This window comes from Schistocerca serialis, chromosome 1 (assembly GCF_023864345.2).
Source record: "Schistocerca serialis cubense isolate TAMUIC-IGC-003099 chromosome 1, iqSchSeri2.2, whole genome shotgun sequence".
NCBI classification, from domain to species: domain Eukaryota; kingdom Metazoa; phylum Arthropoda; class Insecta; order Orthoptera; family Acrididae; genus Schistocerca; species Schistocerca serialis.
Window position 1 is genome coordinate 811,565,463 of NC_064638.1, and position 14,462 is coordinate 811,579,924.

General features: G+C 38.8%; 1 protein-coding gene across 1 annotated transcript in view; it reads left to right on the top strand.

The window, feature by feature from the left end:
- Positions 1 to 4,497: 4,497 nt before the first annotated feature.
- Positions 4,498 to 14,462, top strand: part of LOC126484199 (zinc finger and SCAN domain-containing protein 12-like) — a 65,753-nt gene continuing 55,788 nt past the window's right edge. The window contains exons 1-3 of the mRNA XM_050107615.1: positions 4,498 to 4,661; positions 5,666 to 5,812; positions 5,890 to 6,046. Of these exons, the coding sequence (XP_049963572.1) occupies positions 4,524 to 4,661; positions 5,666 to 5,812; positions 5,890 to 6,046 (442 nt within the window). The 5' untranslated portion in view covers positions 4,498 to 4,523. The remainder of the gene's footprint in view (positions 4,662 to 5,665; positions 5,813 to 5,889; positions 6,047 to 14,462) is intronic.

A 14,462-nucleotide genomic window follows, 5' to 3' on the forward strand; every position in this document is an offset into this window, starting at 1 on the left:
CACCATTACGCAGAGAATGAGTACTGAACCTCCTTTCATTAGAAACAGAAGCGCTTTCACAACATCTGAAGTGAGACACAAGTGTACTCTATATCGCCAGAGTTAGAAGGAGAGAGGGAGTGATTTATGATAGTTTCACAGCAAGACAAAATGGGTTGGAGATTTTACTACAAATGGCTATGGGTACACATGCTTACTAGTCAATATCCATTACATATTCTCGTTTTCCTCAAAGTTATACTGAATTGATATGCTTACCTTTTTGGTGAGCCAGGCGTGAGTTCCATTTGTGAAGGATTTGTTTCTTTTAGGGGAGTAGGGCAGCTGCACTTTTCTGTCCTCACTGACCAGAAACTGGCAGTAATGGTCTGTGTTCTATCCATACTGTCTTCAAGAAGTTCACCTCAGACTTAATGATAGAAGCAGTCTGTATCAATTAAATAGCTAATTACAATCAACACTTATTGACTAATACTTCTATAAAGCATTTGATCAGCTATATTGAAGAATTTATTTATTCATTCATTCATTCGGGGTTTCTTTCACAATCATATAGGATTTTGTCATGATAAGACTATGAAAATAAATAGTTGCGATATGTTTTGTAACGATTCATGCTGAATGTTACTTAAGTTTCTTCTGCCTGGTCCACTGATGAATGAATGCGAAATTTTCGTGCTTCACAAAATTTATTCACATTAATTGACATCTGAACTGCACACTCGTCATGTAAACAAAACACAGACAGACTTCACTGATCTCTTTGACTTCCAAAATTAATTTCAAAACTGTTTCATTGCAAGCATCGTTTTATATAGAACTTCCAAAATGAAGCATTATTAATTTTGCAAAATTTTGATGTTACAATTAAAATTTACAAAACGTCAAGAAACTGATGTTACAGCCGAATAAGGTATAAAATACAATATTGAATGACAATCTTTTATAGTAATACCTTTAGTTTTCCACAAGAAAATCATTCTGAACTTCAATTACAATAATGTCTCTTGTATTATTTTAGTTATGTATTTAATTACAGTTTGGATTTGGTTACTAACATACAATGGTAGTACAGAACTCGTGCTTTATCCAAATATATACATAAAATGCACAAATAAGGCCTCAAATTCTGGAAATTGGAAAACTGTGAACTGTAAACAATTGGAGAGTTAATTAGAAATCTAATTACAAAGGATATTAATTACAGAGGAAGACATAAAAATAAAATAACAAATGAAAATACATCGCTTGGTAATAACTTTTAAGCTTTTTCTCAAGATAGTGAGGTCTTCTGTTACTGCATTTTTAGATTACCATTTTGTTAATCAGAAGCATTGATATTTGATGCTAACATATCTGCAGTGCCTAGTTATTTACTGCTAAGGACTTATTACTCCAATTTCTTGATTAGTTACTTAATTTAGTATATGTACATAATTTTATCAATGACAACAATCCACTGATAATTACGACAATGCACGTCCTTCTAGAACATTCCACATGCCTTTGCAATGAATATCAAGTTTTTTATCAAATAGGTCAGAATGGTACGTATAAAGACACACATACAAGGCCTTAGGAACCACTGAATTGTCCGATAACTATCCGGATATAAAAAAAGGTTGTGTCAGACATTTCATATGGATTTTGGGGAAGACTGTATCGTTATAATATGCACACAACACAGAATATAGAAATATGTTTTGATGGTGACTCCAGGACCAACAACATGCACACCACCAGTTCCTCTCTTCAGCTGGCCTGGAAAATTTAGACTGTATCCCTGATGATGAGATAGATAATGAGCTCAAGAATGACAAAACATTACTACATGCAGTATACATATTGACCCATTTGCTTGGAAAAGCATTACAGTGTGATTATGTTCTTTAATGTGACAGGGTGTTGCAGCTGTCCCCTTATTATTAACCCACATACTGAGTCCAGTAAATAATCTGTAATTATGTAGTAATCATTATTTATGAGTTATATCTGATTAGCTACCTTTTAAAATAGATGTATTTTAGTATTTTTTCCTGTGTCCTTGGAAAATTTATTGAACAGTTACACTCTCTGGAAAAAAGCGCTATCTTGTGTTCCTTATTTTGATTTTGGGAACGAAATTCTGAAGTGGCTCTTGCTCCATGATTAATTGATATCAGTGCCAATGTATGTGCATGGAATAAACCTCTTCATATGTTGTGTGTACATACGACACAAGTTCCAAACTTCTGCTTGCCCACCTTCTGTCAGTCTATAAAAGATATTTAAATGACTTTGTTCTTGCAATCTAATTATTTCATTTCATTTATTCAGAAACTCGAATGAAGTATATTCTATTTTCGTATGTGTTCGCTACTAGGGTTGCAAAAGAAAAAGCAAGAAACAGAAAGAGTGTGCATAATTGTCTAGACAGTGGCTACTTAAGAAAAAGGCAGTTTTGGTACGGAAACTTATTTCTCGAGCTAGAGTGCGAACCAAACGACTGGTGTAATTATTTGCGGATGGACTCTGAAACATGTAATTGTCTTTTGTCACTAGTAGCGCTTTGTATAATACAGAAAAATATTTGTATGAGGAGAGCAACATCTCCACATGGTCGGCTGATGGTGGCGTTAAGATTCCTGGAAACAGGAAGAAACTACAAGGCTCTAGAATTTTCTTCTGCAATTTTGAAACAGTCATTTTATGAAAACCCACCCAACACATGGAAAGCTCTTTACACTTTTCTGAAACAGACTTTGATGAAGGCAAGTAAAGTACCTGAATTCTGTAATACAACAATTCTTACAACTCCCAGAAAAGATTTTTACGGTTTTAGATGTGTTTTAACATCAGTATATGCTTGGAAATTACAGCTGTGGCCAATGAGCTGAACTTTAGTTTCTTTCTGAATCGGGGTTTTCAGTTCTCTGTCGGAAGTCTACCACTAATCTCTTGTAGACTTTTGCACCAAAATGTAAACCTCCATTCTGAACTCTAGAAAGGGATCCGTATCTTTATGGAAAATTTTACTTCTAGAGTTGTCATAGTGAATTCTACAGTTCAGCTCTTCTAATTCACTACTGTTATGAATCTCATATCATATTACAAAGTAAAACAAGTGGAAGAATCTCTGAAGGCACTTTTGCAAGATCTTCCATCATCAATTTAACACAATATTTTGATTACACTCTTCTTTAGAATAAAAAAGGGGCTACTTTCCTCTACCTACTGTCACACTTTCTGATTGAAAGTATACTAGCAATCTCTTTTGCAGGTCAACATAATGAGAGAGATTTCTAAGTGCAAAGCACGGAAAACTCAGAATTTTGGTTCAGTTATCCATATGCTTGTGCCACCTTTGTTTGATGAAATTATTTCTATGCAGTAGCTTCTAAAAAAGGAATTGAGTAAACTTCTGTTTCAATGTCTATATAGTTCCCTCAGTTGTTACTTGTATGCTTTTTATCTTGTAGATAAGTGAACAGAGTTGCAAGAGACAACTAATAGTTACTACCAGCTACAAGATGAACCTTAAACTGTGTATTATTTAATCCATCTTCATCGGAATCACTCAGAAGAGAAGAGGCCAAAACACCACAAACTTGGCTTATATATTTCATCGTTCCCAGCGCTCTATCGAACAGATTTCGTTACTCTGCTTAGCTCTTTGTGGTAAATAGTCTGAAACGAATTTATTTTTCACTACCCTTTCCTTTTTTGCTGGAGGGTCAACCCCTCTTCTTATCTCGATCGTTGTATTCCTTGCTCTTAATTTTCCACAAACAAGTGTAACTCCTACACATTTCAATGAATTTAGCGATGGACTCTCTATAGCACGTACACGTCCCTGTCATTTAAAAATTCACTGTGCACTCACAGGAAAGAAACACTAGACTAAACAAACAGCGTCATTATGCGACGACCTCCTGTCCGCAAGCTACGAGTTGTCTGCTCATTGGTGCCCACAAATTCGGGGAATGTTGCGCAAACCTCCAACACCACTTCCAGTTGGCACATATGTTCTACTATACAGAACTAAGGATATATCTGCGCAGACAGACTGTTTCGTGTAAAGGGGCCTCTAGCCGCCTGTTACTACTTAGTTGTAAATAACGCCTCTAGATCGATAACTACATTATTTGATGATTATCGTTGTGGTTATGTGACTATTAAGGAATACCATGATTTGTTTCACAATCCCCTATTCCACAGCTCTCTACGCGCTCCGCGGTGGTGGTATCAGTGTATGAACCACAGTTACAGATCTACTCGTATTGACGCTTGACCGTAATCTGCTAATGTCATACCTAATGACAACAGGAAACATATGATAATGGACATTACTCGTACACGCGGATGTTCTTCTGAGATTTTAATTCACATAGAACTATAAGATCAGTAGTTCAGTTAATTTGAACCATAAACAGAAGCAGATCAATTCTGGCTTCGAAAACAAAACCACCCAACAAAACCAATGCTGACAAAATTGCCTCCGCTCTCTCCAAGTCCGCGTCCTATACTGTAGAGTCTCTGATAAAATGGCTCCAAATGCCGGAGGGATTGAAAATTATTGTCGTTTATGTGCAGTTGAGGGGAACGGTGGTATTTTTATTTACAGTACGGAAGGCATGGGACTGTGTCTTGAAGAAAAGATAATTCAGTGCTTGAGAATTGAAGTAAGGAACGACATGCTTTTCCGTGTTACAGAACTTTAGTGTGTGGATGTATCTTTAGCGTCAATAGCTGTCAATGTCGTGTTGACTAATTAAAAAGACGAAATCTAAATCATTTTTCCGTTGATGTACGATTTTACCACAGCACCAAAACAAAAATAAAATGGGCAACCAGAAGCAGTTCAATAAGAATTTGGCCTACCAGTGAAGTCCCGCATCCTTCCCAAAACAGAACATTAATCCCTTGTGTAAACATAAAATGGACTGTGAATCAGAATTACTATTCTGTTTTAAAGTATGCTAGGAAACGTATCTGAATTACCTTAGACGTAGCATGAAGTAGATATACACACAAATTTATACAGAGTAGTTGTGCAAGAATGAAAGAAGTGCTATTGGCACCATTTTCAATTAATACACTTTCCATGGTCAGAAATTCCACATCTGTTGTTTTGTGTGAGAAGTTGCTTTTGCCGTTTCCCTTCATGAGTAATAAATTTGGTGATTAGTACACTATTAACCACACTGTTGAGTGTTTTTGATACACCTTTCCCCCTGAAATTCAACTATGTGTTTTTGTGTGTAAAACGTTTGTAAGCGATACTCATAGTCTAATGCTCGTTTAGACGCATATTTTCTTCACAAATAAGCTGAATAATGAATTATAACCACAGGAGTGTAATATTATCAGAGATTAAAATGCATAGCGATGTAAATTAAGTAAGGATTTAAAGACTTAACATACTAGTACATATAGAAGATCCTGTGAATACCTATGAAATTTTATGTAACTTACACACACTGTTTGTATGAATTGGCTAACTTATCCCGTTTGGATTTGGAGTAACACAATAAGCACATAACTTGTTTGAGTTTAATCCATATTGAAAACTAACTATTCAAGCTCTGTATATAAGTCTCCATTTGTTTATATTGTGCAATAATTACTTTCTTCTTGTAAAAAGTTTGTTTCTGCTTGTAAAAAGTTTGATTAATGCTGTTAACAGGTATCTATGTACGACCATCTACCGAAGAAGGTTTGTGATAAATGCCATAATCAACTTGATGATCTGCATAGGTTCACTGAAAGAGCAACAAGAGTTCAGCATACGCTAGAACTACTTCTGCAGATAAAAGCAAGATATAATACATTGGTATGTTATTAAATAAATGGTTAATGTAATACCTTTATGTACCAACTAACTGGATCTATGCTAATTATATGCCACAGGTTGTGGAAAAAGCCCATGATGACCAACCCATAGAAGTCAAAAATGATCCTGACGATATGCACATCAAGGATGAAATGCTGGAATTGCCACTTAATGTAACTTTGGAGTCTGATACTGAAAATGATGTGGATAGGAAAACTGACAGCTGTGAAGAAGGTACTGGAAATGGGCAGTTAATAGAAGTAGAACAGTTTCATTGCAAAAGCCTTTGTGGTTATGTTAATAGAAGTGTTTTTACTTAAAACTTAATAAATGATGTGTGAATATTTTTACAAAAAGGCCACTTTAGTGTATATTACCACTGGGGATAAAGAAAAATTAAGTGTAGACCTATATCCTTATTGTCTTCTTGTCATGTACCATATGTTCATTCTACACCTCATCATTGCTCTATGTAAAAATAATACATCTTCTAATTCTTCCTGCGGTATTTTTTGTGCTTTCTTTTTCTAACAGGGATCGCATCCCATGCAATCCTTGTATTGACAATCTTCTGTCAGTTTATCATTTCGTAATGTATGTTCAGAAAGATAGCAGACTACTGCACTTCATTGTGCAATATTTATTGACTGTTGTTCCATCAGAAATAATTCACTTCCACAATTACACCTCATTCCCAATGTCTCTTCACTGTTTGAATGCACTCCATGGTATAGTGCCAAATTACACTGTCAAATTTCCTTGATATGAGTCTGCTGAGACCAAACCGTATGATTAATGTGGGTGAGCCAGTACAGTTGTATGATATTTTATGTGATAACTGCAGATCAGAAGTAGTGTATAGGCAAGTGCATTGTTGCAGTGCAACTTCCATTGTTTTTTTTTATGGTACATTTCACACAAAGGCTTTAAAATCCTTTTACAGTTTCTTTGTGTACCATATGATCATGGTATCTAATGCACCTTTTCTGAATTTACATTTCTGTTTCCATTTTTGTAGTGAAAATTGTATTAAATATAGCACTGACTTGGACATTGGGCTATACTCCACATCTGTTACCACTACATTTATTTTGCACCCAGATTCATTGTCTCTGATTGCCTAGAATGCCACCTTCTAAACTAACATAGATTTCAGGCTATGCTGCAGATTAGTCTTGTCACCGTAAACAAAATTGTGGGTGGAGGTGGGTGGGATGGGCTGGTAACACTATCACACTCTTGCCATTTAATTTTCTTGAGGTTTTTAGTGTACAATAATAAAGTGAGAACTTTATGAATTGTAGTGCAGCTAATTGCTAATTCTAAAAGTAACACATTTGGTCTTATTTGAATGTTACTGCTTGTATGCTTGGTGTAAGCCAGAGTTTCTGCTTTAATGTGCACTGGTTGTTGTAGAGTTTCTCAGGTGTAAAAATGTTCTGTCAGGCACACTTGAATCATACATAATATGACAGCAGCTTTATCTGACCGTACGAATATTGCATTAAGTTTATCTGGAGAGCGTATGGTGAACATGAAGTTTTTGAATGGCCTTGTATTTTATGCATGATCTCTTAAATTCCTTTGTCTCTTACGTCAAGCAGATAGTTAAAAGATGGAAAAATACTATAAATGGAAGGCAGTTAGTTGCAGTAATTTTATCAGCACCTATACTTGAGTTTCTTTCAGAGGATGTTGTCACTCACTGCAGAATCAGCTATTTCTTTCATGCCAACAACTCTCTCTTTCATCAATTATTTACAGCTCTTCTATGCTGCACAAACTTCTGCCAATTATCTTCTGCATATAATAAAAGGTCTCATCTTCACCCTGTAGATTAACAGCTTTTATTTTCACACCTATGAACCCATATTTAGTTTCACTGTATGTTGCATAAATTTGCTTACAAGTATCTCTCTGTATTTTTTTATTTTGCTGTTTGTTTGTTATCCATTCTGTTTTTACTTTCAGTTTCTCAAATTTGTTTCTGATTGGCCTTTATTGCTGCCTTCCTCTATGATCCTTTGCATCCCTTTATTTTCTTCTTTCATCAATAAGTTTTACTATTTCTTCAGTTATACATGGTTTTTTTGCCTCTGCTGTATGTGTGGAGGCCACTATGAAATTATTTCTCTTTCTTTTTTGTACTAGCAAACAATATTCATAATGTCTTTTGAATAAATAATATGAGACAGTTTGGTGGTGGCAATTCATTCCAGTGGACAGCTGGATGGGTGTCACATCCCATAAAATGGTGTGCAGAAATTACAATAAAGCTGATATGTAATATGACTGCGTCCACAGATGGCCTTGTTTCTGTTAGGACAGGATAAACCTGTGATAGAACTAGAGTAGGATGTGGTGGATGGGCCTAAGTCGTCTTCCAAAAGGGCATGCGCCATATGGCAAGGGTTTGGGAATAGGTGAGGCATAAAGATGATCTAGGTTGCTGTGTAGATTGGGTGTGCAATGTAACACCAATTTTATAACTGTGATTCGCTGTTGTAGTCATAGGATACTACTTTTTTTGTAAAGTGTGTAATGTTACATCACTGTACATTTAAATTTAGTCGCCAATCTGTACCACCTTGAAATCTAACCAAGATCTGATTGAATGTTTCTGCAGCTCTTTACACAAAATACTTCATTATAGATAACTGTATCATCTGCAAAATATCTAACATTGCTGTTAATATTCTCTATTGGGTCATTAATATACAACATGAACAATGAGGGTCCAAAAACTCTTCCCTTGGCACACGTAAAGGTACTTCTACATCTATCAGTGAGCCTCCATACAAATAACATGCTGTATCCTTCTCTTCCAAGTCACAAATAATGTTCAGCTGCCCATATGATCAGTGTTTCATTAATGGTCATTCATGTGGTACTGACTCAAACTCTTTTCAGAAGCCAGTAAATATTGCATCTACTCAATTTCCTTGATTTGTGGTTTTCAGAATGTTTTGTGAGAAGAGTGTCAGTTGTGCTCTGCACAATCTCTGATTGCCGAATTTATGGTGGTTGACATGGAGGAGATTGTTCTGTTCTAGGATTCTACAACAGACAGGCATTTGTGAGATTGAACAGTTCTGTAGTGGATCACTTATGTTACCCTTCTCCTAGACATGTGTGATCTGTGTAAATTGAAGGTGGAGGGAGGGAAAGGGAAGAGAAGGGACTGTTGATGTCAGCTGCATTGGGACTTGACACAGAATCAGCGGCAATGAGTGAAAATGTGTGCCAGACTGGTATTTGAACCCGGGCTGTCCTGCTTACTAGGCAGTTGCATTAACCCCCTGCACTATTTGGAGACAATGTTTATTGCAACTGCACAGACTATGTCGGCATTCCTCTCAGCTGACACATACTCCTATGTAGTGCCACCTATGCACAATCCCTATCTATGTCCTCCAAGCTCGCCACTTGGAGATTCCTGCAGCACTCTGACATAATTGTGCATCCACACTGAAAGAGATGGATCCATTGCCCATCAAAGTGAATCAATTATATGAATGCGTGGTGTCTGTTCTTTTGGACATGTCTGGATGAACATATGCAGATGCACAATTATGTCTGACCTTCTGCAGGAGTCTCCAAGTAATGAGCATGGAGGACACACTCAGGGGCTGCGGGTGTTAAGTGGGCTGGTGGGTTGGCCAAGAGGTGTGCCAAGATAGTCTGTTCTATCAGACATGTCCGATAGAACAGATGCCACACATTCATATAGGTGGATAAGTGGGATGTGTGGTTTTTTCCCAATCATTGAGCAGGCTTTTCATTGGATCTACACTATATATTCTGGTTAAAATGAGAGCTTTCTCAGCAGCAAATTCTGTATAGTACCTGGTAGGGATGACATCAGGCCTTGGAGCAGCAGATAGGCAGGCTGCCCCCCCCCCCCCCCCCCCCCACTTAAAAAAACTAATCCACAAACATATTTTCCATGACATATCGTCATCTGACTACCTTCAGGAACCAAGTGCAAATATTCAGTATAATTCCAGACAGGAATAACTGAACTATATCCTTCACCCTGGCTTTTACTACTTATTACTGTACAGAGAAATGAGGAGCATCGTACTCGCAGTTCTTCCCACCCTCACAAAGTGGTATTACACTCTACATCCAATCTACACAATATCCTAGACCATCTTTGCGCCTCATCTACACCTAATCCTGTGCCATATGGGACACACCCTTTTGGAAGACTTAGGCCCATCCACCACATCCTACTCTAGTCCTGTCACAGGTTTATCCTGTCCTAACAGAAGCAAGGCTGCCTGAGGAAGCAGTCATATTACATGTCAGTTCTGCTGTAATTTCTGCACAGCATTTTATGTTCACATGACCACCATCCAACTGTCCATTGGAACAACCACCAACATACTGTCTCTCATTATATATTCAGAAGACGTTACGAGTATTATTTGCTTGTACAATAAAAAAAGAAATAATTATTTCCATAGTGGCTTCCTTACATACATAAAAAGCAGAGGCCAATAAGCCATGCATAACTGAAAAAAAATAGTACAACTTATTGGGATTATTTGACTTGTGAGAGAACATTATGGAAATGTTGAAAAACATGAATTGATGGACACTTGAAGATAGACACAAATAATCCTGAGAAACCCTAGTTACAGAAGTTCAAGAACCAGTATTAATTGAAGAATCTAGGGTATTCTACAGTGCACCATGTATCACTCCTGTGTGGACCTATAAGACAAAAGTAGACTAATTACAGCATGCACAGAGGCATGTAAGCAGTCATTCTTCCTGCTCTGCACATGATTGAAATAGGAGGAAACTCTAACATGGTACTATGATAAGTACCCTCTGCCATGTAGTTCACAGTGGTTTGCTGAGTTTTTGTGTAGGTGTAGATGTGATGACCTTCGTAAGACTATCAGCTTACAAGAAAGTCTCTCCCATGTAGCCTGGCTACCCATGGACCACTTGCCTGCAGTGATGAGCGGTCCCTAGAGTGGTATACTGTTGGTTGTATTAAGGCTTTCACAGGAGCATTACCTCCTAATCTAACCTGCATACAGGTTTCCCATACCTTTCCATATACACCCCTTTGCCAAGAAACCAGCTGTAAATGAAACACCTACCATCACCTAATATTATCCTGCACTGCAAGAACTGAACCATTTCCTTCACCAGGGCTGTGATTACTTAATTTTAGGTCTGAAAATGAGGACATCCTACCAACAATCCTTCCCACTGTGCCAAAGCATTCTGTCACCCACACAACATTCTAGTCCAATCTTCCACAACACCTACTCCCAGTCCCTTGCCACATGGGTTATTAATGTGATATTCTGTTGCCCACCAAATCAACACAGTATTCTAACCCATCTACTGCTGTCCACTAGCCACATGGGTTATACCTTTGCATAAGATCCAGGTGCAAGACTGGCCAATATAGCCATCTGCCACGTCCATCCCAGGCGTATATTCTCCTCTCGGAATAAGGACCACTTGTATAAGCAATCAACATACACCAGCTCTTCTGTTATTTATTCACAGTGTTCTATGTGGGCATGGTCAACAGTAAACTGTTGCCAGGATCAGAGTTGACAACTCTGTGTCAGAACTCGTCTTTGAGCACACAGTGCTCAATTTCATTGGCTGGTTTCCAAACTATGACATCTAGATCCTTCTGTCCCCCACCACCCCGCCCCAACCCCACCCCCCTTTCACACCCCCTTTTCCCAACACCAGTTGTCTGAATTGCATAAATGAGAATTTTCTAGTAACACAGCCTTCTGTTTCGGTATCATCCAGTCCTCTGTCTTCTCTAAACATTGCACTACATCCATTTCCACCCTTGCCCCATGACACTCACTTTCATCCTGCACTCACACTCTGTTCTCCAGTCTCCCTCGTCCTCTGTTCTACCTGCCTCTCCCAATAGCCCTCTACATTATTGTGCACTGTTCTCAGTACCCTTTGCCTGCAGATGAAGTGAACTCATTGGTGCTGCATTCCTATCCCATGAACATGCTGCCTCTCCCTTCCAGCCAACCGCCATCCTACCTCAACCAAACTATCTGCTCCCATCTCCTCCCCTTCCCCTCCACTACAGCTTTGAGAAACCTTCACCCCAGTTGAGCTACAGTGCCAGAACATCGAAGTCAGCCAGGACAGTGTAGCTGCAGAGATTTTGTGTATGTATGTATGTATGTATATATTTATCTGGGGCAGGGTGTATTTATCTGGGGGCAGGGGAGAGGGGAGTATGCTCTGTAACTCTGAAAGAGGATATATCCAGAAAAGGGTAGATTGCTACTCACCATATAGAGAAGTTGAGTTGCAGACATGCACAACAAAAAGACTGCTGTAAGTTTAAGCTTTAGACCAAAAGACCTTCTAAAGTAGAAAACATGTACACGATCACTATTTCTGCCCTCTGAAGCCAGACTGCGCGCAGCAACTGCATGTCATAGGATAAGATGGTGAGGTCAGGAAGAGGCTGAGGCAAGGAGGGGGAGGAATAGCAGGTTAGGTGTGGGAGAAGGTGCAGTGCTGCTTGTGAGAGCATGCAGGAACACAATGGAGACAGGGTAGGACTGCTAGATGCAGTCAGGAAGCTTGGGGGGGGGGGGCAGGAAGGGAGAAAAGTATAGGAGTAGAAAAAGAGTAATGGGTGCATTGGTGGTATAGAAGGCTGTGTAGTGCCAGATTGGGGGCAGGGAAGGGGATAGGTGGTGAAGGACAAGGGCTAGTGAAGGTTGAGGCCAGAGGGGTTTCTGGAACAGATGATATATTGAATGGAATGAACAGTCTAATAAGTTCGAATATGGATTGACAGTAAATTGAAGGAAGACGAAAGTAATGAGAAGTAGCAGCAATGAAGACAGTGAGAAACTTAACATCAGGGTTGATGGTCACAAAGTCTGCTACCGAGGCGGCAAAATAACCAGTGATGTACAGGGCAAGGAGGGCTCCAAAAGCAGACTAGTACTGGCAAAAGAGGCATTCCTTGCCAAGACAAGTCTACTAGTATGAAACATAGGCCTTAATTTAAGGAAGAAATTTCTGAGAATGTACGTTTGGAGCACAGCATGAACTGTGGGAAAACTAGAACAGAAGAGAATCAGGGCATTTGAGACGTGGTTCTGCAGACGAATGTTGAAAATTACTGATAAGGTAAAGAATGAGGAGGTTCTGTACAGAATTGGAGAAGAAAGGAATGTGGGGAAAACACTGACAAGGAGAAGGGACAGGTTGATAGGACATCTGTTAAGACATCAGAGAATGACTTCCATGGTACTAGAGGGAGCAGTAGAAGGGTAAACTGTAGAAGAAGACAGAGATTGGAAGACATCCAGCAAATAATTGAGGACGTAGGTTGCAAGTGCTACTCTGAGATGATGGAGTTGGCAAAGAAGAGAAATTCGTGGCAGGCTGCCTATCTCTTGGCCACATTTTGTCGGTGGCCCTTCATGCAGACTGACTGCTTGTTAGTTATCATGCCCGCAGAGAAAGCAGCACTGTGATTGTAGCTTAGTTGGTAGATCACATGATTGCTTTCCCAAGTAGCTCTGCCTTTGATGGGATAGGCAGTTCCAGTGACTGAACTGGAGTGGGTGGTGGTGGGAGAATGTGTGGGACAGATCTTGAATTTAGGTCTATTGCTGTAATATGGGGGCAAGGGTGGAACACGAGTGGACAAGGAAACTGCATAATTTCAGTGGGTGGTGGATTACCACTGTAGAGGGTTGGGAATGATAGTAAGTAGGATATGAGTCATTTCAGGCCACGATGAGATGTGTACATCTACATCTACATACATACATGGTGAAGGATATCTTGTACCACTACTAGTCATTTTTGTTTGTATTCCACTCACAGATAGATCAAGGGAAAAATAACTGTCTACATGCCTCCATATGAGTCCTAATTTCTCGAATCTTTTATCTTCTTGGTCCTTATGCAAAATGTATGTTAGTGGCAGTAGAATCATTCTGCAGTCAGCTTAAAATCCCATTGTCTGAATTTTCTCAGTAGTGTTCCTTGAAGAGAATGTTGCATTATCTTCAGACATTCCTATTTGAGTTGATGAAGCATCTCCATAACACTTGGGTGTTGCTCGAACCTACCGGTAACAGATGAGCAGCCCGCCTCTGATTTGCTTCAATTTCCTTCTTTAATCTAACCTGGTACAGATCCCAAATACTCAAGCAGTACTCATGAATAGGTCGCAGTTGTGTCATATATGCAGTCACCTTCGTAGATGAACCACCCTTTCATAAAATTCTCTCCATTTGCCTCTGATTTGCTTCAATTTCCTTCTTTAATCCAACCTGGTACAGATCCCAAATACTCAAGCAGTACTCATGAATAGGTCGCAGTTGTGTCATATATGCAGTCTCCTTCGTAGATGAACCACCCTTTCATAAAATTCTCTCTATTCGCCTTCCCTACCACAATCCTCACATGTTTGTTCCATTTCATATACTTTGCAATGTTATGGCCAGGTATTTAAACAACATGACTATGTCAAGCAGCTCACTTCTAATGCTGTATCCAAACATTAGCTGTTTGTTTTTTGTACTCATCTGTATTAACTTAAATGTTTCTACATTTAGAGCCAGCTGTCATTCATCACATGAACTAGAAAATGTGCCTAAGTAATCTT